General features: G+C 41.1%; 1 protein-coding gene across 2 annotated transcripts in view; it reads left to right on the plus strand.

Annotated features, from left to right (window-relative positions):
* The window catches only part of LOC126268105 (TGF-beta receptor type-1), a 197,861-nt gene that overhangs the window by 15,197 nt on the left and 156,958 nt on the right, over positions 1-25,706 (plus strand). For both annotated transcript variants that reach the window (XM_049973616.1, XM_049973617.1), the window contains exon 2: positions 14,313-14,430. In XM_049973616.1, the coding sequence (XP_049829573.1) occupies positions 14,313-14,430 (118 nt within the window). The remainder of the gene's footprint in view (positions 1-14,312; positions 14,431-25,706) is intronic.

Genomic DNA, 25,706 nt, shown 5'->3' on the forward strand with positions numbered 1-25,706 from the left:
CAGTAGTTACTGGAGTGTCACCTTATTGAGCTGTATTGGAAGACCCTGGAGCATATCTACATCTACATCTACATGACTACTCTGCAATTCACATTTAAGTGCTTGGCAGAGGGTTCATCGAACCACAATCATACTATCTCTCTACTATTCCACTCCCGAACAGCGAGCGGGAAAAACGAACACCTAAACCTTTCTGTTCGAGCTCTGATTTCTCTTATTTTATTTTGATGATCATTCCTACCTATGTAGGTTGGGCTCAACAAAATATTTTCGCATTCGGAAGAGAAAGTTGGTGACTGAAATTTCGTAAAAAGCTCTCGCCGCGACGAAAAACGTCTATGCTGTAATGACTTCCATCCCAACTCGTGTATCATATCTGCCACACTCTCTCCTCTATAACGCGATAATACAAAACGAGCTGCCCTTCTTTGCACCCTCTCGATGTCCTCCGTCAATCCCACCTGGTAAGGATCCCACACCGCGCAGCAATATTCTAACAGAGGACGAACGAGTGTAGTGTAAGCTGTCTCTTTAGTGGACTTGTTGCATCTTCTAAGTGTCCTGCCAATGAAACGCAACCTTTGGTTCGCCTTCCCGACAATATTATCTATGTGGTCCTTCCAACTGAAGTTGTTCGTAATTTTAACACCCAGGTACTTAGTTGAATTGACAGCCTTGAGAATTGTACTATTTATCGAGTAATCGAATTCCAACGGAGTTCTTTTGGAACTCATGTGGATCATCTCACACTTTTCGTTATTTAGCGTCAACTGCCACCTGACACACCATACAGCAATCTTTTCTAAATCGCTTTGCAGCTGATACTGGTCTTCGGATGACCTTACTAGACGGTAAATTACAGCATCATCTGCGAACAGTCTAAGAGAACTGCTCAGATTGTCACCCAGGTCATTTATATAGATCAGGAACAGTAGAGGTCCCAGGACGCTTCCCTGGGGAACACCTGATATCACTTCAGTTTTACTCGATGATTTGCCGTCTATTACTACGAACTGCGACCTTCCTGACAGGAAATCACGAATCCAGTCGCACAACTGAGACGATACCCCATAGCCCCGCAGCTTGATTAGAAGTCGCTTGTGAGGAACGGTGTCAAAAGCTTTCCAGAAATCTAGAAATACGGAATCAACTTGAGATCCCCTGTCGATAGCGGCCATTACTTCGTGCAGATATCGTTAACTGTTGTTTGATGTGGTTGTTATAGATCAGGCAACTCCTTAGCTACTCTCAATGTTTATTCCAGAGATGTCAGTCCAATGTCAACAACCTGGCCCTGCTACAGGTGACTATTCAGCAGCGTTTCCTACATAAACATCACTGTCTTTGGTAGAGTCTTTGACATCGGTAAGGTGCATCAATGTGATTTTTGTCGCCACCTCCCCATCTACATATGGTCTTTCCTGTCTGAGCAGTTTTTTTAGGTCATGAGTTAGTGACATGATGTTGGATTGTTTTGAGCAGAAGAATAGTATCCTCAGGGCAGTGTTTTAAGTTTTAAGTGTTACTATGTTTTCCATAGCCATAAACAGAATCAAGTTTATGGTAAGGGGTCCAATACAGTGCTCCTTATTTGTGGATGATTTTGCTGTTTCCTGTTCCTCCTGCAGTGTTGCAACAGTGACTCGTCAGTTGCAAGTTACAGTGCAGAGGTTAGAGAAGTGGGCTGCAGAGATGGGTTTTCAATTTCTGCAGATATATGTATGTGTGATTATTTCAGTATTTCTAGTTGTATTTTTAATTTACCTGACTTGCATATGAGTGATGCCATTCTACTTTTTAAAGGCTCACTGAGGATTCTGGGCCTCATTTTTTACTCCAAATTGTCATGGTTACCACACCTGAAAGAGACCTGAAAGCCAAAACCCAGAATCCACTGAATACTTTAAAGTATCTTAGCCACAGGTCTTGGGGAGCAGTGTGTGTGTGCTCCAGTTTTACAGGGCTTTTGCGTGATCCAAGTGAAACTATTGGTGCACAGGATATGGATCAGCGGGTCCTCTTCTCTAAAGATTATTAACGCACTCCACCTTGAGTGGATGAGGCTGGCCACAGGTGCTTACAGGACCAGGACCATCTCTATACCCAATCTCTGCTGAGGCTAGGCAACTGCCACTCGCCATTTGATAGCAGCTCCTCGTGATGTGTTAGATATCTGAATTCCTCCTTGCTTCGAATTCAGCTTTAGACCATGCTGCTGCTCATCCATCTCTGGAACGCCTTTTCTCCAATTGTCCATGAGCAACAAGGCTGTTTTGGATCCATGTGCAGCATGTGCTGTAGTCACCTGGTTTGGAGCAAGTATAACCCCAACTCCAGGGTTTTAACCATCTGCCACCCAGTTTTTGTAGGAGCACAGAGTGATTTCAGATTTAGTGCAATAGAGGAGGTATTGCAATCCTGTATATATTTTTAATACATTGTTTTTTGACATTTTAACTGAGTACCACAACTGTGAAGTTGCGTTTACAGGTGGATCTAAGCAGGGGGACTCTGTTGGTTGCTCTGTTGTTTTCCGCGATTGTATCCTCAAGATCCGACTGCCTCAAGACTTTTGTGTGCAATTAAATGCAATCTTGCAGCCACCTGAGCAGATGGGACATGTTTTGAGTGCTAAATGCCTTGTCTGTTCCAATTCCCTAAGTGCCCTTCACTCTGTAAAATATTTGTATCTAGCAGATAAAGTATTTCAGAATATTGAGGATGTCTTCCTGTGACTATAAACACAGGGAAGGAGGTCTTTCTGTTTGGTGTCAGGACACGTGGATATTGTGGGGAACAAAAGGGTGGATAGAGCTGCCAAGGAGGTGTGTTGTGATCCTCAGTTAGTTCACAGTGCCATACCCTACATACTCTCAGCTCGCTGTTGAGGTGCAGGGACATATGTCAATGGGAATATGAATGACTGTAAATGACATATAATAATCTGTGTCTAGTGAAGTTCACAATGCGATTGTGGCATACCTCCTTCCAGTCAGGCAGCCGAATGAGATCCTCCTTACTAGTCTTTGCATCACAGGCCTATGATGCATAGTTTTTTGCACTGGAGAGAGAACCCTCCAGCGAGTGGTGCTTGTGGCCGCAGATCACAGTACACCAAATTTTACTATGCTGTGTTTTATTTTCAAACCAAAGGGCAGCAGCTCATTTGCCAACAGATTTGCTGTCTATTTTGATGACAATCAAACAAATGTGGTAGGACCTTTAAAATTTTGTGAGCTGTCCGACTTGTTCCCTGAAATTGTAGGGTTTCACTTTTAATGTGTAATCACTTATCAAGATGGCTGGTTCATCTGTGTTTTTGGTATGGGATCAGCCAGTCACATATTGCTGTTAATCTCTCTTAGTTTTCCTCTAGTATTCATTGTGTTTTAACGGACTGTTTTTGCACATCTCCTCATTTGTAGCACAGTTTTCCGCATTGTGAGCTAATGTGATTGAGCGGGTGATTGTGGGTGAGATTGGGAAAGAGTGCTTGTAGTTTTATCTCAGTTTGGCTTTTAGTTCTTTTATCACGATTTCTGCATTTTAACCAAGTGTGTTTCAATTGATCTTTGGGAGAGTGCTGATAACCCCAATGTTGAACATCCCAAACCACAAACATGCATGCATTGCAATGTGTATGTTCCCATCATGATCTGTTCTACTCCCAGAAATTCCAGGATGCAGATGACCTTTCAGTTTCATATTAGAGTGAAGGTCTTTCTTAATGGGGACCACCTAACAAAACAGTGTCACAAAACTTTATGAATATTTTGAGTCATGGCGACATAGACCTGATGTTTCTAAAAACAGAAGTATGTTTTTTCCATCTCTATTCATGTAGCATCAGCAAAGAACAGCCAATAGTTTGGTCCTGTTGTCACAGTCAAATACAATAAGCCAAAAACCTTAGTGCCATATTAGACAAAATGCTGACTTTCCATAAACACCTTTCCAACACAGCTAAGAAGCTACAAATACAAGTGAACCTTACGAGGGAACTGGCGAGTAGTACATGGGAAGCAAATGCGTCAGTTCTCCTTGCAGCATCACTTGCGCTGGTACACTCAGCAGCAGAATATTGCACAGCAGTTTGGCTCTGCAGTATTCACGTGAAGAAAGTTTATCTTCACTTGAATACAGCTCTGACACCCAAACCTCCAGATGTCAGACACTGAGAACAGTGCCAAACATTGTGTGTCAATAGAATACCAACCAAAACACCAATTTAGTTTGTGCTGTGTGCTGTCGTCCAGTAGAAGATGCCTAAACAATAATTAAAAGTAGCATCATAACTATGGAGTATAGGCAAACTGTGTCTGTGAGCTCTGAATGAGAAGATCTCTGGTAGGTGAATTGGTAGAGTGTCAGATTATTGTACTAAAAGTCACGAGTTCGAAACCCACTGATGGTGATTTTTTAAATAAACGGCTTACACTTGAAATTGTTATATGGGTGAACATTTATATGTCATGTTAAAGGATGTTTCAGAGTTTGTAGCAATGTTCGTTTGGCAGTCTGCTTTTGCTTTGTTAGTTGACTATAGCAAACGTATAACACACATTTGTGTAGATAACACCACACCTATCTACCAATACTGTTGAACATCTGTCCAGCTCACCTTCGTCAAGAAGTGGCTTTGTACATCCTTTTCAGCAAATTTCTAAAAATTAAGATCTCCCTTTTCACGAATATTTACCATCACTGCATAGGAAACACCTCAAATCCAGAAGCCCACCATATGAAGAATGAATCCAAATGCTCTCCACGGGATTCAACCAGTATACTGAATGGAAGTGTGAGTGGCAAGACATAGAAAGTTGGAACCATGAACATACTGATCAACCCTGCTGTTAAAGTTCCGAGCTTTCTCAATCCTAGGATGGTGTGGGTACAGCTCGATAGATTTCAACTGAAGAAGATACTTGCACATATAACATGTGCAAGCGGGCCATTTACACTGACAGTATGGGTGACTGTGGAGATCATTTGGGTGACTGTGGAGCAATACAGACAGTGGGCAAAACTGCTCTAATAGACAATTCCCTCATGCTATTAAGACTTTACCTGATGCGTCTACATCTTCATAGATACTCCGCTAGTCACCAAATGGTGCATGGTGGTGGGTACCCTGTACCACTACTAGTCATTTCCTTTCCTGTTCCACTCGCAAATAAAGTGAGGAAACAATGACTGACTATATGCGTCTATATGCGAACGGGTAAAGGTCTGTTGACAAATGCAGCTGTGGCGGGAATAATTTCGAAGTTCAAAACCACGAGTTGTTTAGACGATAGACCCCATAGTGGCTGACCGAGCACAAGGCGTAATGTTGCTGAGACAGTTCGGGAAGAAATGGAGACTGTAGTGGGTTCGTTTATGCATGAGGAAGTCAGCACTCGTGCAGTCGCACATCGCACTGGCATTCCATACACTACTGTTTGGTTGGCACTTAGGCGTACCCTCCGATGCTATCCGTACAAAATCCATTGGCATCATGAACTGTTACCTGGATTTAGTGAAGCGGAGGGCATTTGCGGTGTGGGAGTTTCAAAAGAAGACGACAATTGGTTGAGTAATGTGTTGTGGACCGACGAAGCTCATTTAACGCTTCGAGGGTCTGTCAATGCCCACAACTGCAGAATTTGGGCTACCGAAAATCCTAGAACTGTCATGGAACCTCCATTGCACGATGAGAAAGTCATGGTATGGGTTGGATTTACCACATCTAACATTATTGGGCCTCTTTTCTTTGAGGAAATGCGTGATTCTGGTTTTGTATCTGCTTCCGTGATGGGTGAGAGGTACGCTGAAATGTTACAGATTCACATCATCCCCAGGCTGGCTGATAAACACCTGCTGGAACGTATGTTGTTTATGCAGGATGGTGCTCCACCCCATATTGCTAGACGCATAAAGATCTCTTGTGCGCGTCGTTTGGTGATGATCGTGTGCTCAGCCGCCACTTTCGTCATGCTTGGCCTCCCAGGTCCCCAGACCTCAGTCCGTGCGATTATTGGCTTTGGGGTTACCCGAAGTCACAAGTGTATCATGATCGACCAACATCTCTAGGGATGCTGAAAGACAACATCTGATGCCAATGTCTCACCAAAACTCCGTACATGCTTTACAGTGCTGTTCACAACATATTTCCTCGACTACAGCTATTGTTGAGGAATGATGGTGGACATATTGAGCATTTCCTGTAAAGAACATCATCTCTGATTTGTCTTACTTTGTTATGCTAATTATTGCTATTTTGATCAGATGAAGTGCCATCTTTGGACATTTTTTGAACTTTTGTATTTTTTTGGTTCTAATAAAACTCCATGTCATTTCAAGCATGTGCGTCAATTTGTACCTCTCTATGTACATTATTCCATGATTTATTCAGTTTTTAAATTTATACTAACTTTTTGATCACCTGGTATTTCTATTGAGTGTGAGCTGCTGAACTACCTGCTCAAGACTGTTTTCAGAAAATGTGTTCAATAGTATTTCACAGGTGTGTGTATCTGCAAACCTCTACATTGTGTCACTGTCAACTATGTTCTGCCATTGTGTCTCTCTCTTTCTCTCACACTGTCATTGCCTCCTTTGTGCATTTTGATAACACAACCACTGTCTACTGTCTCCCAACATATATTACTTTTCCGCTGCTACTATCTTCTTTCCTCTCTGCATAAAAAAACTGTGAATATGCTCACACACCAAGATTTTTGTGGAAATTTTTAAAGGTGCTGAGGAAAGTAGAATGAGGGACCTAGTAAACCACTTTTCAGTCAAACTCTTTTAAATAAATAGGAACATATTCACATTTTTTCTGCTGGTTCCTTTCTTTTCCCTGCTGCAGCAGGGCATATAACTCATATGAAAAGAAATGTATCAGTCAGTAAAATTTAGATAGTTTACTTATGTGAAACTGAAAGAATTCAAAACTAATTTTACTCCTCAGACTGGATTTTATGTGCAAAAAATTTTGCATGTACTTCATTACAACATGGAGATTCCAAATGATAATGGAAATATTTTATAGTACATTTCTCTATGCTACAACACTTTATTAAAGTACTTTTTCAGTACACACTGTTTTTTGCATGCATATTTTATGGGTAACTTTGAACCTCAACATCTCGGAAACAGATAAAGATATGAAGAACACTTTCAAAGCTTTTCAAGCTTGGGGTCTTAAGAATACATCGTAAAAATTACAGCCATTAGTTATGCATAGCCATTTTTTAATCCAAAGCTGGGTTTCGGTACCCAAATAAAAAGTTCTTGTCGTGTTTTTAGGTAGCAGATAAAGATTTTTGAAAATGCGGAGATCGCATTCTAGAGAAATGTCTAGAGACTTTGCTGTGGTTATTTATAATTTAGATTTTGCCTCATACTGGATTTTATGTGTAGAAGTAGGTTAACACAGTACCTCTGTATCTTGGAAATGGATGAAGATATCAAGAAAATTTTCAAAGTTGTTTGAGATCAGGGTGTTAGGAATACATCATAAAAATTTCAGCCATTTTCTGTGCATAGCTACCTGGCTTTTGGTCTGCTGTTGACAGCAAAAATATAGTAAAAGAAAACCCATCTCTGGCTTTTTCAGTGGAACCCCGATGAACTAATGAACTAATGAACTAATGAACTAATGGTGCCTGCGTAAGTCCCATCAAGCCCACCATAGACCACTTCAAATGCAAAGAGAACCAACCAATTTGCTCCATTTGCCTAAGCAGGAGGGAGTGTGTAATATTCATACTTTGACCGTATACTGTAGGGTAGTGACACAAGATTATTTTTCTGCTGGCTATACAAATGGCCCGCAGCCCAAGCACTGTCTGAAACATTTAAACCTCTCTTTTTCTTCTAGAAACTGAGGTATGAGCACTAGAAAAACCTGTTTTTATGCACAGCGTTTTATAACATATTAGGTACGCACGCCGTCACATGCATACTGATATATAATGTAAATAGTTGCAGATATGTATTTTTGAGTTAAATATGTGAAACAATTTGATGTTGCAGCTGATGCATACATTAATAATAATAATAATAATAATAATAATAATAATAATAATAATAATAATGTATTCAATGCATGATCAGCTATTCTTTTAAACTTGAGCCACAGTTCTACATTCTCCTGGCCATTGGTCAATGTTTTGAGTTCTCCTTTGAGATATGACATCTTTGCTTAAGTATCTAGCTTCCTGATAGCGTAAAACAACCTATTTGTTTTAGTTACCCTTTGTACATTTGGAAATCTTTAGTGCTATAACTGCCTCATTGTCACTGATACCAGTCTCAATGTGGATATCTTCAAAGAAGCATTACTATTAGCTCTCACATATTTCCATTATGAATAGATGCACAAACCATCTGTTATTGCTAACTTTCACAGAAGGCATTTAGTAGTGGTTTCGGAAGGATGAATGGTCTTGCTCACCACTTACAAAACACAAGTTTCTCAGTTGATTGTTGTGTGAGCAAACTCTCCTCCAATAAGTCTAACTTCACTAAAGGAGCTCTCACAGGTAATAATAGACACAGCAACTGTCAGTGTGGTTTGGACAGCTGCTTGTAGATTTGCGAAGACACTTCTGTCGCTGTACTTAATAATGAGAAGCAAGTGTTCTTGTGGTTTGGACAGTTCGATGAAATCACAGATTTATAGCAGCATCCTGAAGTTCAAAATTTCAGCATGGAGCCATTCACCATCAGCATTACAACAGAAAATACTTTGCAAAATTTTCACATTTGGGCCTCAGGATCTCCTTTTCAGCATCATAGCACAAGCTTCATATTTCACGAAGCAGCCTGAACTTTCTGTCTGTTTTGCTCAGTGAGGAGAACCTTGCATTCATTTCATCTTGAAGAAGGACTAGTGTTCTATTCATCAGTCTTTCCATTTCTTGCTCAGCCATCAGTTATCACTTCGCCAATCATTAGTTGTCTTTGTTTGATCTGCCGTACTGTGTCGTTTACCCATTTCTCATATATGTTTGCTCTTTTCTAAAGTTACTTGCTGAAACTCATCTCTTTTTTTTCATGCATCTAGTTACACAGTGCTTTTAGATCAAATCTGGAGTTGTGGAAGTTCACTGAATGAGGATTTTATCCCAGAATAGTCAGGAAATCAATCATCATTTTTCATGAAAAGAAACGGATTATTTTTGTCTTCGATCCAGTAATTATTTCTGCTCTCTTGACGAGCCATCACTGCAGTGTTTTCAAAGCACTGCGATCCTCAAAGTTAACTATCCATTTTTTCCTTTTCCAAGTTGGCCTAAGATGTCATTCACAAGTATTTTGGCATCTTTCTGGCTTATTTCAATCAAACCAAGCAAAAGTTTGTGTAGATGTTCCGTCTCACCTTCACAATCTATGTATACATATCTAGCAACATGCAACATTTGCAAACATTGCTTCACAATGAGGGATATCCAAATCCATTTTGCCACCACTTTTGCCTGTAGGCTCAGATGTAACACTATCTGGTTTCCTATACAGCTCAGAAGATTTCACTGAATATGAATGACTTGTCCAGGCAGTTTTCAATAAGTCTCAAGGCCACTGATACATCTGTTTCCAGAATTTCTCTTTTCTCTCCATCCTCTCTGCTGTCCTGTTTGTCTGGCACAGACTGTTTCATTATGTTCTGTGGGATTGGAAAAATGTATTACGAGTGAAAAAAGGAAATAAAATAAGGCCTATTCTGATAACCACATATAATTTAGATTACTTTTTTTGCTTTTCCCATGTATAATATTCATGACAGCTCATCATGATGTGCAACATGTCAGTAGGTTTACGAATAAGATACAGTTTCTCTGTTAAAACATATGCTGGCAAATTAAATAACACATTTAAAAAAATATATACATTAGAATTTAAGTTCTGATCAAAATACACACCCAGAACTTTTGAACAGTATGTTTTATATATTTCCCTTCCCACGGGCTCACTTGTTGTTGTTGTTGATTATGATGGTTTAATATATTTCTTTATACAAAATTGACTTAACTGCATCTTTTTCTATATTAAGTGATAGACTGTTTAATGAGAAATAATGCAGCAATACAAGTAGAGCAATTAGAGAATGCAGGTAAGCTGTTTGTCCCAATACAAAGAAACAAGTGGGACAAAATTCTTGAGGTTTTGGCATAAGAAGAAAAAAGACCAGATTTTTATGCAATAATTACTCCTTAAATACACTGCTTAACAAAAATTTGGAATACTATCATAAAATGTAGTAAACGATACTAGAGGTCTCATTGACCTAGGCACTTCATGCATTATCCAGTTAGAGCCCATATACTGAACAGTGTTTACTACTGGCATGCTTTGTAGTTGTCTTCCAGCCATGTAAACATACCACTGCTGCAGTGACGCCCTGCAAGAAGGCCAGTATCAACAAAAGCTTCATTCAACTTGCATTCAGCATTGGAGTAACATGGCATGTAGAGGTATATGACACTTTGATAGAGTCAGGATAGTGGTTTTACTTTCAGTGGGTTATACACAGAAACACATTGCTGATCGGTTATGTGTCACTCAATGTGGCATGTAAAAGGTGTGGGGAAAGTACAGAGAGATGATAAATGTTAACAATAGACCTTGCAGTGGTCGTACTCATATGACAACACCAACAAAGGATCATTTCCTCCAGCTGTCAACTCGTGGGCACCCAACATCAGTTCACAGAAATGTTGGAAACAGCTTCTCCCGGGCAACAGAGATTCGTTTCTCAGACAAAACATTGCGAAGAAGATTGCGTTAGGGTGATCTTCATTCCAGAAGACCAAGAGGTCCAATAAATGATTGTAAGGCCCTCCAGACATTAAGTCAGGGACACCTTCATCATAGTCGGTGACAATGCAAGACCGCACTGTACTGTAGCAGTGTGTTGGTATTGTCAAAGAAGCAACATCAACTGAATGCATTGTCCAGTACAGTCCGTAGACGTGAGTGCAATTGAGCATGCGTGGCACCTGTTGAAGGTGGCCATTGCACAGTGTCCAAATCCACCTGACAATCAATGATGCTGCCATTGAGGAATGGGACCCTACACCCCAAGATAAACTTGATGGTCTCATCCAGAGCATGCCTCACAGAGTGGAAGAACTCATCCATGTGAGGGGAGGACTTACTCGCTACTAAAGATTAATAATCACCAGTGAAAGATTTCCATTCTAATTGCTTTCAAAATGTTCTCTTTGGAGATAGCCTGATTTGTTTCAAAATGATTTTTTGTAACTAACCAAACCATTCTTGTTTTCAGAAAGAATTATGTTTATTTTGTTAATAAGATATTGTTCAAATCTCAGAGGATGTACAATAAGAAGTCATTACGGTAAACTGTACGGTATTCCAAACTTTTGTTGAGATGTGTATGTGTGCAAAATATGCACATCAAATATTCACAAGAGTTATTTGGGAGGGGGGGGGGGGGGTTCCTACAGTTGACTGTGGAATTTGAACCATGGTGATAATAGGCATTTTTGACATACCTAGAGCTGGCGAAGGAGGAAAGTACATGACTAAATCATGGGACCAACTGGGTATCGGAACCATAACCTATGTAATGGTAGTCTGGCGTTTTTGTTACCATGCTACTGAATGGCACAACATGAACACATGTATTTGCTCTATAAAACCATGTATATGACGTATAAAGAAGAAACAATTTACTCACCTAAAAAGTGACTTCACAAATGTACCACTCCAAAAATGATAGCTGTTGTTGACATGTTCTCCCTTTCCACCCTGCGTAAGGAATGATGATAACACACTTGGTCAGGTTAAAACCACACTATCAAGTCATGGTTGTACAAAATACTTTTACCTTGGCCTTTAGCATTTAACTGCTGAGTGTGCAGCAACAAGATATTTAGTTTTTGCAACCAGATTCTCCAGTATCAGGCTCTTTCTGTTGTAATAACACTGTGTGCTAGTGACACTAAATAATCCTAGATGTGTCTCTTGCGTATTCCCTCACTGAGATCAACACAACTTTACAGTTAACTCATTTCAATAATTTTCACCTTACAATGAACTAAAAGAATCTCATTTCAGTAATTCTCTTTATGATGATACAATTCAAAATATGGAACAACACACCATTCAGAATAGTTTGCATGTAACAATAATGTGATTCCTGTGTTGTTGGTTCATTGTCAATCAGTGCAAATACGTGAAAAAGGAAAGGAAAAAAAATACTCTTTATGCTTTTGTTATGATGCCTCTTTTGGCATATTGAAAGTGACTCTACCTAGTACCTTAAAACAAGAAACAAACACCTCTGTATTGGGGAGGGAGAGGTTTTGTTATTCAGCACAATCTGTTCTACATTGTACCATGATTTCCTTTCATATACTGGGCATTCAATAAATAATGCAACACACATTTTTTTCCCAAAGCAAGATTGTTTTATTTGTGATTTAAATGCACCATATTGTTCCCCAGTTGACTGAAACAGTTGTTAGATTGTTTTGAACACTACAGTGGGTTGGTGGTGGTATGCTGGTGCCTTCCTCTGACCTTTGAACTGACTTACCCAGCCAGCTATAGGGGACCTACAGTTTAACATGGATTCTGAACCTTGGTGCAACTTGCTCCCATTTATGTGACTCGGAAACGCTATTTTTCAATGTTATTTCCATTGAGTTCTATGGCCTTCGCCACCTTAATGTGGGCCCCCATATGGCACAATGGTACTACTCTATTATTCTGCATTTCAATGAAGTTTTTGCTGCACCAGTAACTTCCCCAATTGTTGCTGAAGAGCTCGCTGCCTGTGCTTCAGTGGGCCAAAGAGATTGAAGTCAGAAGATGCGAGATCCGAAATGTAGGGTGGATGAGGAATAACAGTGCACCAACATTTTGTGATATCCTCTTGGGTGTGCAGACTTGTTTGTGGCCTTGCATTGTTGAAGTGAAGGAGAAGTGCATCCACATTTTTGTGGCCTCGAACCTGCTGTAATTGTTTCTTCAATTTCCTAAGCATCTCATAATAGACTTCAGAATTGTTCATTTGCCTACGAAGAAGGGTGTTGAAGAAGATTGTGGGCTTGACTTCACCACCTGAGGTGGTTGTTTCGTAGTACTACTTTCAAGGAGACGTGATGCCACTTCATGGACTGCTGTTTCGTTTTGGTCTCAAAATGATGAATCTATGTTTCGTCATGTACAACAGTGTTTGACAAGAATTTGTCACCATCAGCCTCAAACTAGCAAGCAGTTTGCACACAATGTTCCTTCTTTCTTCTTTATACTATTCAGATAGGCTTTGAGAAATCCAGCAATTGCAAATTTTTGAATACCCTAACTGATGGACAAGTGTGTCGGTACTATCAATAGAGATGTCAAGTTGAGCTCTGAATTGCTTGAGTGTTATTAATCCATCACTTTGAATAAGAGTGCCCACATGTTGTGACATTGCCGGTGTCACTGCTGTGTGTGGCTACTCTTTGTGTGGGAGATCAGACAGATTTCCTCCTTCTTGTTCTGTTGTTGACAACATGTGCTTTGGCCAGCGACCAGTGACTTACCATGCTTTTATCCATAGATTCAAAGAAATTCAGTGAACATTTGTGAATCTGCTTTTATCCTTCTTCATTTTTTCCTTCTGTCACAAAATTGCACCTCACAGGAAGGGCATCCTGAGCATGTGCACTGATTGCCATACCCTAGTTACACCACTACCGGTAATTAATGTCTGTCCACATATGTTCATTGTACACTATTAAAAGGAGGTTGGCTGTTAACCAAGACAGGCCCCAATAATATTATGATTCAGTGCCTGTGAATCGAATCTATTTATGAGTTAGGCCACATATTACCTGGGTACCTGTGCTACATAACTGTAAACATGGTGCAGTGGAAAAATTTATGCGAAGAAGCTGTATTATGATGTGAATGAAAACAGTATTTAGTGACTTTCCTTCAAATGACTGTCTCGTCAATCTTTTTAGTTAGCTAATATTTGTGAATTAATTCATTCCTTTTATTACATATGCATTCCTAGGGATTCAACATTGTTACAAGTGTAAATAATTAATATCATCATGATCCCGAATGTAACAAACATGTTATTTGCCATATTCAAATAATCCTGTGAAACATTTAACCCAACTGCATTTCCCAATGAGCTCTGTTGGGGCAAAAATGCTGTTTCTTTTATTTTGCATTTATTACATGTTTTAAATATCTTTAAATAGTATATATTTACAACTGTTAGTTAACAGTTCAACAGAACTTGCTGTTTGCTAGACATTGTGTACAGATTTTGTGACACATCTCAATATCTGTTTAAGGGCTCGAATGCTATTGTGACATTTGTCTTGAGACTGACTACAAATGTATAACAGATGGCTACTGCTTTACGTCTATCTTCATGGATAAAAATACAGGGTCCACGGAATTACAGTACAGGTATGAACAAAACTTTAATGCATTTCATTTATTCACAAGTTATTAAGAAACTCAGTTGTTTATTATAGGGCAGTATACCACATAACAATGGAAGTAGTACAGCCTGAACTGCCCTCTATGCAACACTACCATTTAACGTAGTTACAATGCATTTGTAGACATTTGTGCCATCATTGAACCCAGGCAACAAAACAAATTTGGGAAAATTCGGGGTTTACTTCTTGATCTATGATTTTAAAGCTTTTTTAACTTCACCCTTGAAGAAAGTGTATGTGGACACTGTAGTGGATATCAGGAATGTGCAGCCAGGATGAAGAAGTTTGATATTGGAGGAATGTACATTGCACATAAACCGTACAGTGACTGGCCGACATTTGTCACAGGTGGCAAATGCAGGCGTACTGATGAAGTGGCAAATGCAGGCATACTGATGAAGTGATTCAAGGAGACACACACATTAAGAGTTCACAGTCAATAGCGAAGGCAGTAAATGAAATTCATGCCATCAAGCATTATCACGATAATGTGTGCCCCTACACATCATTTTTAACAGTGGTGCCTCGTGCACCCTACAGCTATGATTTGGGCCTATGAAAGTCAATGTGGTTATGGATTCAGTGACTTCAATGAGGTTAAAACAGTTGTAAAATTTTGGGGCAAGAAGCAAAACCCTGAATTTTTATAAACAGATTTTGATGCATATCTTCAACAATGGTGCTCTTGTGTGTATATGCGTGGTGACTATATTGAATGCTGCTGTTGTGTAGAGGACAGATTAGGCTACAATCTGTACTAATTCTACTGTTATATGCTAATTATTAAAATTTTCTTAACACAGGAGGAACTACATTTTGATCCACCCTCTCATTTGTATTTTTTAAATATATTTGTAGCAAATTTATCTTGTATGCTGCTGTATGTTAAATAAAGGAAAACTGAAAGGGCAGAAGATATTAATAATTTTAAGCAGCATCATTAATAGACAGTTGTCATTATGTGTTTTTTGATACTGAGCTGCTCTGCCTCATTTCTCTCATTTTCCTTATCACTAATTTATGTATTATATGTAGGTTCTGTGTCATTTTGTTGTATACAGGAAGAACAGTTACTAGTACAATTTTTCTGTAATATGTCTTATCATTTTCATTGTGATGTAAAGTATAAAATAATAAACAAAAGGAAGCACTATCTGCAGGCGATTGATATGGAATAACAACAATCAGAAAGGATACCCCATAGAAGAGGCATTAGTTGAGACAGGCACAATGAAACATAATGCATGAAATATTCAGATTTTGGACAAAGTTCTTCATCAGACATAGAAAAAACACACACATTCACATGAGAACAACTCACACACACTTGGTCTCTGTCGTCTCCTGGTATATACCCAACTGCAATTGCCTGTGTGGTAAGCAGCAACCATTGCTGGGGTAGGTAGTGGGAATATAGAAGACGTGTTGGGTGGGGAAGAGGAAAGGATAGCAGGACAGGGGCGGAGGATGTTGTTAGTGTGGCACCATGGGAGATGCAAGGACATATAAGATAGGGCTGCTAGGGGCAGCATCAGGATGCTGTGCTGGGGGAGGGGGGGATGCCCAAAGAAGAGAGGAGCGAACTAGAGACATGCGAAGGACTATGTACGTGTGCTGACATACTAGGGGGCATGCATAGTACTGGAGTCTAGGCAGGGAAGGTGGTAGGCAGGTGGAGGACAGAAATTACTGAAGGTTGAGGCCATGTGAGGGCGAGATGGATTGTTACTTTGTCATGTCCACATAGCTACTTTTACAGGTGGCCCCACCTTTCGAAGGGGGTAAGAGATGTCTGTGATGAGATTGGAGTATGTGGTAGTGGGAGAGTGAATGGTGATGCACACACAAGCAGAGAAAAGGTGCCCAGGTAGCCAAGAAGAATAGAACTTTATTACCACAGAGAAATTACACAATAACATAAGCAATAGAAACAGCCTCCTAATCTGCAGAAAGAATGTCACTAAACCAATACAGTCATTGAAGGTGCAAGTTGAGCACTTAGTCTTTCATGACCAAGAAATGCTGCTGTAGGCACGGTCATTGTAGGCCACACTGGTGATGTTCAGATAACAAACATTGAACTTGGATGAATATACTCATGGCTCTTTTGAAGCAGAACATTGGTGTTGAGGCTGGGACTTACATTTATTGGTGAGCTGTTGGGCAGAGCCATATAATGGCCAACTGGCAGAGAAATATCATGGAGTAATTGTGTGTCTTGTGGCTCGCTGATGTGAGCTAGTGATGGCTATATCCAGTGAATGTGGCGTCCTCTGTTCTGCAATGGCTGGTGCAGGAAAGTTGAGCTGCATCGACTTGCAGGTGTCTAGACAAGGCAGCAGCCTGCAGCACTCTGTTGTATGGTTGGCTCACAAGGCACCAGCTGTATGCCATATTTCTCTTCCCTTTGGAAAAGACAGCAGAGCCATCTCCCTTGCATATGGTAGCTGTGGTGCAGGCAACAGCTGAAGTTATGGGACTCATTTTCCGAAGGAGGAAGTGGTGAAGCCATCTGGAACAGAGAACAGAAGCAATTAAGAAGGCCAGCTGAAGGCTCAGAGGGGATGCCCCAAAGGGAAGAGACTGGAACTCTGTGGAGAGAAGAAGGCCATGGAAGATGTAGGAGATGATCATGGTCAGAAATGTCCAGGGCCCACAACTAGGGTGCAGCAGCACAGAGTGGGGTGGGTCGAGATGAAAGCACACAGGGTGCAATGAAAATGCCTATTGGGGAAAAAAAATTCCAGTGTGTGTGTGTGTGTGTGTGTGCGTGTGTGCATGCATGAGGGCAAGGGCTCTGGTTCACTTGTGTATGTCACTCAGAAGAGATGACATATGGGAAAGGAATTAGTGTCCTGGAGATGTAGGCTAAAGGCTGGTAACACGCAGGAAGGATGATGAAATGAAGGGTCACACAGCAGGAGGAGACAAGAAGGGGACATCAGGGATGGCAGAAGATGGAGGGAGGCTGTCATTGGACCAAGAAGGTGCTGGCACACAGGAGTCAGGGCAGGAGCCAGTGATGCAGGAAATGCCAGTGAGAGGCTGAAGGTGGAGAACGGCAAATGGGACATCAACAAATGGGCCGGTCTGAGAATGGGCCAGAGGTAAGGGGGTCGGCAGAGTGCGGACTAAAGATGCGTGGCTGGAGGCATGGTGGGAACTGGTATTGCTCAAACCTAAGGAAGCACTATTGCTGATGGCAAGAGTGCCGGAGACACCTGAATAGGTCACGGCAGGCACCGGACTGACACAGACTGCCCAGGAGGAAGGGTTCATGATGCTGGTGGCTGATGGGAGACTGGCACTCGAACCAATGGTGGCCGGTGGAAGGTAGCCACTGGACAACGCAAGGAGCAGACCTGGAAGAACAAGAGACATACAAGGTTATCATCAAGAAGGACAATTGTGTTGCAGGGGCTGGTGGTGGTGCCGGAGCAGAAGCTGCTGTAGTTGCTGGCACTGGAGCTGGTGGCACCAGATTGGAATGTGCTGGATTGATGGCAGAGGAGGCAGTGCAAGAAGCGAGTGAGCGAGAGGCAAAGGGGCCAGAGGCATGGTGGTTGGGCGTGCCTAGAAGAGAAACATCACGAAGAACAGAGACTGTAAGGAGGCAAGCCAGTGTAGCAAGGAACATGGGTCAAGAGTCCAAGGCATCTCTATAATCAGGAGGAAATGGAGGCAGTAGCATTTTGTCATTTACAGGGGGCACTGGGATGGACGAGGTGCTGTTGAAGAGGCTCTGAGGTGCACAGGAAGTGCTGAGTGTAATGAAGAAGCAAAGCTGCCCCATTTATAGCCTTTGAAAAGCATCAAGTGAGTGGTGTCCAGGTAAAATGGAGCAGTGTTGATCCTCTAACTGATGAAGCTGCAGAAGTGAAAGTTCCGCCATGAAAGGAGCCTTGGGAAAATAGGCAAGCAAGACCAGCAATAAAAACACTTGGGAGGATCCTACAGTGACAATAGAAGTGTACAGCTTGGGAAAATGGAGCATGCAGAAAGACGCCGGAATAAAGGAAGTAAGCGGCATTAGCACAAGGTGAAGACAAGACAAGGCAAAACAAACAAGGAAAGACATAGAAGCATGCAACGTTAGGTGCACACAAGCAAATGCAATGCAAAAGAAACAGGAACCCAGGTGTACTATCTCATTGTAGTGTCACAAGCGAAAGAAGAGAAAGGTGCCCAGGTAGCCAAGGACAGTATAACTTTATTACTACAGAGAAAGTACACAACAACATAAGAAACAGGGAAGGCAACATAAAAGATCATCCTGATCTGCTGAAAGAATGTCACAAATGTTGATACAGTCCTTGAGGGTTGCAATTTGAGCACTCAGTCTGTCACAACTGAGAAAATCTGCCATAGGCACAGTTGGTGCAGGCTGCACTGCCGATGTCCAAGATTCTGATTACATGCACTGCTCTTGAAGGAATATACTAGCAGCACTTTCAAATAGAACATCGATATTGAGGCTGCGTCATACACTGGCTGGGGAGCTGTTGAGCAGTGTCTTATAAAAGCCACCTAGCAGTTGAATACCAGGTAGTAGTCTTGTGTTTTCTGGCTTGCAGATGCAAGTTAGTGACAGCTGTATGCTGTGAATGTTGCACTCTCAGTACTGCAACAGTTGACACAGATGAGCTGAGTTGCACTGACTTGCAGGCATCTTGACAGGGCTGTGACCCACAGCACATTGTTGTGTGGCAAGTGACTGGATCGCAAGGCACCTGTCATATGCCACAACATACCTTGCAGGTATATGGCAGGGGAATGACCCATGAGGCAAGGGACTGGGATAAGAGATGGAATATGGACAGAAAAGGATATTATGTAGGTTGCAGGAGGGGGCGGGGTAGGGTGGGGGGGGGGGGGTGGAGAGGATATTTCACCTTTCAGGCTGCAATGACAGGTAATTAGGTAGTAGAAACCCTGGTGGAGAATGTGATTCATGAGACTTTGGTGTGGACTGGATGGTAGCTGTAGAGGTGGATATTGTGTTGGTGGCTGTTAGGTTTGATATGGTACTAATGTAGCTATCTTTGATGTGGAGGCCAACATCGAGGAAGGTGGCTTGTTGGATTGAGGAGGACCAGGTACCAAGTGAAGCAAGTGACGGAGGAGGTGTAAAGCTTCTGGAGGAATATGGATTGGTTGTTCTCACCCTCAGTCCAGATTATGAAGATTTCATCAGTGAATCTGAACCAAGTGGATTTGGGATTCTGAGTGATAAGGAAGGATTTTGGTAAATGGCTTGTGAGTAGGTTGCCATATTACAGTACCATGCGGGGACCCATTGCTGTATCACGGATCTGTTTGTAGGTGATGGCTTCAAAGGAGAAGTAATCGTGGATGAGGATATAGTTGGTCACTGTGACCAGGAAGGAAGTTGTAAGTTTGGACTTGGTTTGAGCATTGGAAATGGTAGTGTTCAGTAATGGCAAAGCTATGGGCATGTTGTTGCTAGTGTAGAGGAAGGTGGCATCAACAGTGACAAGCAGGACACTGAGTGCTAAAGGAATAGGAACTGCGGAGAATTTCTAAGTGAAGTGGTTGATGTCTTTTTATATGAGGAGGTATATTGTGGGTTACGGGCTGGAGGTGTAGGTCTGCAAGGGCAGAAATTTCATCTGTGCGGGTACAATAACCAGCCATATAAAGGAGTTTCCTAGGTGGTTAGCTGTATGTATTTTAGGAATCGAGTAGTAGGTAGGAGTGGATGGAGTGGTGGAGTGAGGAGAGACACATACCCAGGGAAGAGATTCTGGGATGGATCTAAGGCCTTGAGGAGGGACTCTAGATCCTAATGGATTTCTGGAATGAGGTCACTGTGGTAGGGCCTTGAAGATTGACATATCTGACAGTTGGCCTCCACCAGCATCCCAGTGGTTTGCAACCACAGTGATGGAGCCTTTGTCGACAGGTAGAATTATGACATTGGGATCAATTTTCAGGTGATGGGTTGCATTGCTTTTTGCCTATGTGAGGGCGGTTTCCATGTTGAAGGATTTAAGGAATAACAGTGAGACGAGATCTTAGGTTAGTAAATTCTGGAATGTTAACAGGAGGTGTGGGTGAATCATGGTTAGATGGAAGAGTAAATTGAGTCATGCAGGATTCAGTATAGGTTTTGAAGTGAGTCTAATTGGTTGAGTTTGTGGCAAAAAGTGTTTCCACTGTAGGGATAAGGAGAAGAAGATAAGATCTTTAATATGACCAGCATGACTGAATTTGAGAGTTGGGCAAAAGATAAGGTCTTTGGAAAGGACAAATACTTCTGTGGTACTGAGGCTTTTTGAGGATAGGTTCTTCACTGTGTTGCAGGTCTGTTTAGGCTCTGGGTTCTGTAGGGTAGTGGCAGTAAGATTTGGGGTGTGTGTTAAATGTAGTATGTCTAGCAGCTGTGAAGGGATGTGATGGAGGTTTGATGGAGGCTCGTGTAGTGTGCTGTACAGCAGTAGTCCAAGGCGGAAGTTTGAGGAGAATAGATTGAACAATTTTTGAGGTGGCATTGTGCTTTCTGCTCTAGTTCCTGAAGGGAAAGAGTTTCAGTCTGGGAGATGTGATGCAGGAATTTAGGATTATAGAGCAGGAGGATTTTACAGATCCAACAAAAGTGGTGCAAGGAGGTGTGGATCTGAAATATGTAGTTTTGCAGGACTGTGTTGGTGAAGGCTACGGACTGATGGAATTTGCACAGAGAGCAGTAATTATGGAAGTAGGGATTGCAGCTGAAGATGGGTAATTTCATGGTCAAGTTAGTTGAGAGATTCCACGATCTAGGCGGCAATGGAGGTAGCCAACAATGGAAGAACAGTATATGGGTTTGGTTTCTGGCTAGGAATAGGGCAAATTTTCTAGTGAGGATCCTTAGTGAAGGACAAAAAAGCCTATAAATACATAAAATTATATGAAGTATGTGTGACTATCATAAAAACACAGCCAGGTGAAATGGATGAAATATAGCGAAAAAAGATAGAACCAGATTAAGTACGATTTGTAGTTAGTAATAACGAAATAAAATCTATGTGAATTAGTGCCGATAGATGACGGCAGCCAGTGTGTGTTGGGCTTCTGTGAAAGTGTATGTTTTTTTTTGTGTGCGATGAAGAAATTTGTCGTATAGTGGAATAAATCTAGCATTCTTTTACATTATGCCTGCCCGCAACTCATCGTCTCCTGTATGTGGTAAGTAGCAATCTGTCCTTTCCAATTGTTAATGATTGATGTGTAGCTTTTAAAAATATGTAGCAGCATACACACTTGAGTAGCACTCAAGCAGTTGTTCCTTTTGCAGTTTATGTTCACACTAAGGCAGACAAAACAACAGAGATACCCAAATATGTTCACCTCTGGACCTTCAGTGGCACTGACGATGTGAGTGGTTAATAGTATTGAAATAAATATTGGAGGAGGGGGGGGGGGGGGGATCCACTACAGTAATTGCGAGAAAGTTAGGTGCCAAATTGCAAATCCAAGGGTTCTGGGTTCAATTCCTAGATAGTCTTAAGATTTTTGTTTTGTTTCTTATGATTTCTTTCCCCTCTGGCAGTAATTTGTTCATTTGAATAATTCCATGCCACTACTTTGTTTGGAACGCCCATGTTACACTGTATGTGCCTCCTATAGTCTAGATAAATCTGTTCAACACCCTGCAACATGACCATTCCAAGTAAAACATTGTGGTACTCAGATGAATCTTTGAGAGCAGACCAGTTTAATTTTTTAAGGGCAAGGGAATGAGAAGAGGACTATACAAGTTTTAGGCTGAGGTGTTTGCCAGAACAGAGGAGTTGCTGAAGGAACAATCCACACTTCTATAATTCAGAGGAACTGGCACTGGTCAAATGGAAAAGGGGGGGGGGGGGAGGGGTTAGGAAGAGGGTCAAAACAGTACTGGATCTGAAATAATTATTAACGTCATTGGTGTTGGGATGTGCAGAATCTTCAGCAAATATGTGTTCGAGATTGCAGTACAATTGATAGATGACGTGGCTGCTTGCACATTTGGCCCTACCTTATGTTGGACAGGAAATGCCTGTGATTGGGCCGTGCTAGCAGATGGTCAGTGGGTCTACAGGACAGGCCTTGCACCTTGGTTGTCCACAAGGACATGACCCATGTGATGTTGGATGAGGTGCAGGACAGTAATAGGGATTGACTAGAATATTGGATTTGTTGGTGGATGATAGAATTTTACTTTGGATGATGAAGATTGGTTGGATCTCTCTCATCTGAGGGCATGGTAGATAGTCAAAGCTATGGCTAAAGAAGAAGTTATGTTCTAAAAGCCTTGGTGATATTATGTGATAAGAGGAGGTGAAAGCTAGGATGGTTCCATCAACCATGCCCTGTTTTTATAGTGGCATGTGATTGTGTGGTTTTGAACTAAGTATGTTAGCCTTGTTCTTGGCAAATTTTAAAATATTTCTTGTGACTGTCACTATTTCTGTTTCCTAACTGTAGTGGAATATTCCCCTTGTACAGGATGTAGAGCAACAACTGGAGTAGGTCAGAGTGGCCTTGAGGCTCTGTTTGTGACAAACAGCCAGTCATTTGTTTCCTATATATGTGTACCAACTGCTTGTGAGTGTGCAGGATTACCAAAGTTGCCTTCTCCACATTATCTGTGTGTTCTTTAAAGTATTGTTCTGTACTTGACAATTCAGACTTTTATTACTAGATGAATCAGGCTGATCCAGTTCTTCATTGAAGATATAATTAGTTACTGTCCATGCATAAAGCAGTTACTTGTGATATTCCAGTATTTCATATCGTTATTGAAACATATTGCTTGACAAAATTTTAACCCATCGTCATTTGGGTGTGCATCTGGGGCAGTATTATTTCTTCTTCTTATATTTCAACTGATAAATTTATAGCCTTCTGTAAGCTAGTCGGTGACAGAACTATAATTATTTGACACAATACTGCATAATAAATACATGTGTCAGAGATAAGACTTCTAGTAACAAGGGAGTCAGCCATAGATAAAACTTTGTGTGGCTAAGAATAAAACGTAGTAGATCCCAAGTCAGGAAATTGGCAGTGCTTATGAATTATATGGTTAATTTGTAAAATGGATGGCATGTGTTGGTATGTGAGGCAGCAAAGACTTATGACTGTAATTCCTCTGAGAGTGCAGACGTGAAATGAGCAGTTTCCATGATTTTTCAGTCTGGGAACTCTCATCTCATTTGAGCAGGTTGCTTACTAATTATGAATTGTGCTTTATTTGTCTCATAATGGACATAATCTAAATCATTTGATTCAAGTACAAGACACACGTCAACTTGTGGTAAAATTTCACCATAAACAAAGAACAGTTGATGTTAACAAACAGCATCATAATCATAATACAATTTTGTTATGTACACATACAATAAAATCTAACAATTAATTACCTTTTCCTTAAATTATTTCATCCTCTATGAATTCTTCTAGTGAATAGTAGTTTTTCTCCCACAGAATCTGCTGTAGCCTCATTTTTAAAATTTCTGGCTTCATATCAAATATGTTTTTGCCCATTAACATGCTATATATTGTCATCCTCATATACTGTGGAATGCATGTAATTTCACTGTTGTGTGGGTAACATAAAATTGTTTTTATTTCTTGTGTCATATTAATCATCATCATCATTTAAGACTGATTATGCCTTTCAGCGTTCAGTCTGGAGCATAGTCCTCCTTATAAAATTCCTCCATGATCCCCTATTCCGTGCTAACATTGGTGCCTCTTCTGATGTTAAGCCTAATACTTCAAAATCATTCTTAACTGAATCCAGGTACCTTCTCCTTGGTCTGCCCCGACTCCTCCTACCCTCTACTGCTGAACCCATGTGTCTCTTGGGTAATCTTGCTTCTCCCATGTGTGTAACATGGCCCCACCATCTAAGCCTGTTCGCCCTGACTGCTACATCTATAGAGTTCATTCCCAGTTTTTCTTTGATTTCCTCATTGTGGACACCCTCCTGCCATTGTTCCCATCTACTAGTACCTGCAATCATCCTAGCTACTTTCATATCCGTAACCTCAACCTTATTGATAAGGTACCCTGAATCCACCCAGCTTTCGCTCCCATACAACAAAGTTGGTCGAAAGATTGAACGGTGCACAGATAACTTAGTCTTGGTACTGACTCCCTTCCTGCAGAAGAGAGTAGATCGTAGCTGAGCACTCACTGCATTAGCTTTGCTACACCTCACTTCCAGTTCTTTCACTATGTTTACATCCTGTGAGAATATGCATCCTAAGTACTTGAAACCGTCCACCTGTTCTAACTTAGTTCCTCCTATTTGGCACTCAATCCCTTTATATCTCTTTTCCACTGACATTACTTTCGTTTTGGAGATGCTAATCTTCATACCATAGTCCTTACATTTCTGATCTAGCTCTGAACTATTACTTTGCAAACTTTCAATCGAATCTGCCATCACAACTAAGTCATCCGGATATGCAAGACTGCTTATTTTGTGTTCACCTATCTTAACCTCACCCAGCCAGTCTATTGTTTTCAACATATGATCCATATATAATGTGATCAACAGTGGAGACAGGTTGCAGCCTTGTCTTACCCCTGAAACTACTCTGAACCATGAACTCAATTTACCGTCAACTCTAACTGATGCCTGACTATCCATGTAAAGACCTTTAATTGCTTGCAAAAGTTTGCCTCCTATTCCATAATCTCGTAGAACAGACAATAACTTCCTCCTAGGAACCTGGACATATGCCTTTTCTAGATCTATAAAGCATAGATACAATTCCCTGTTCCACTCATAACACTTCTCCATTATTTGCCGTAAGCTAAAGATCTGGTGCTGACAACCTCTAAGAGACCTAAACCCACACTGATTTTCATCCAATTGGTCCTCAACTAATACTCGCACTTTCCTTTCAACAATACCTGTCCCGACTCCCAGGCCATTTCAATTATCCTGTGTAGCCATTTAAGACCTGACATTCCACTGTATTTGATGAGTTCCAACTTAATTTGAACCATCCCAGCTGCTTTATTGCACTGCAATCGATTGACCATTTTCACAACTTCCTCAAATGTGATCCTATTTCCATCCTCATTCCTATCCCATTGTACATCGAAATCTGAAACATTACTGATCATATTTTCACCTACATTTAGCAACCCTTCAAAATATTCCCTCCGTCTGCCCAAGGAATCCACAGGATTCACAAGCAGTTTTCCTGATCTGTCTAAAATACTTGACATTTCCTACTTACC

This window comes from Schistocerca gregaria, chromosome 4 (genome assembly GCF_023897955.1).
Source record: "Schistocerca gregaria isolate iqSchGreg1 chromosome 4, iqSchGreg1.2, whole genome shotgun sequence".
NCBI classification, from domain to species: Eukaryota; Metazoa; Arthropoda; class Insecta; order Orthoptera; family Acrididae; genus Schistocerca; species Schistocerca gregaria.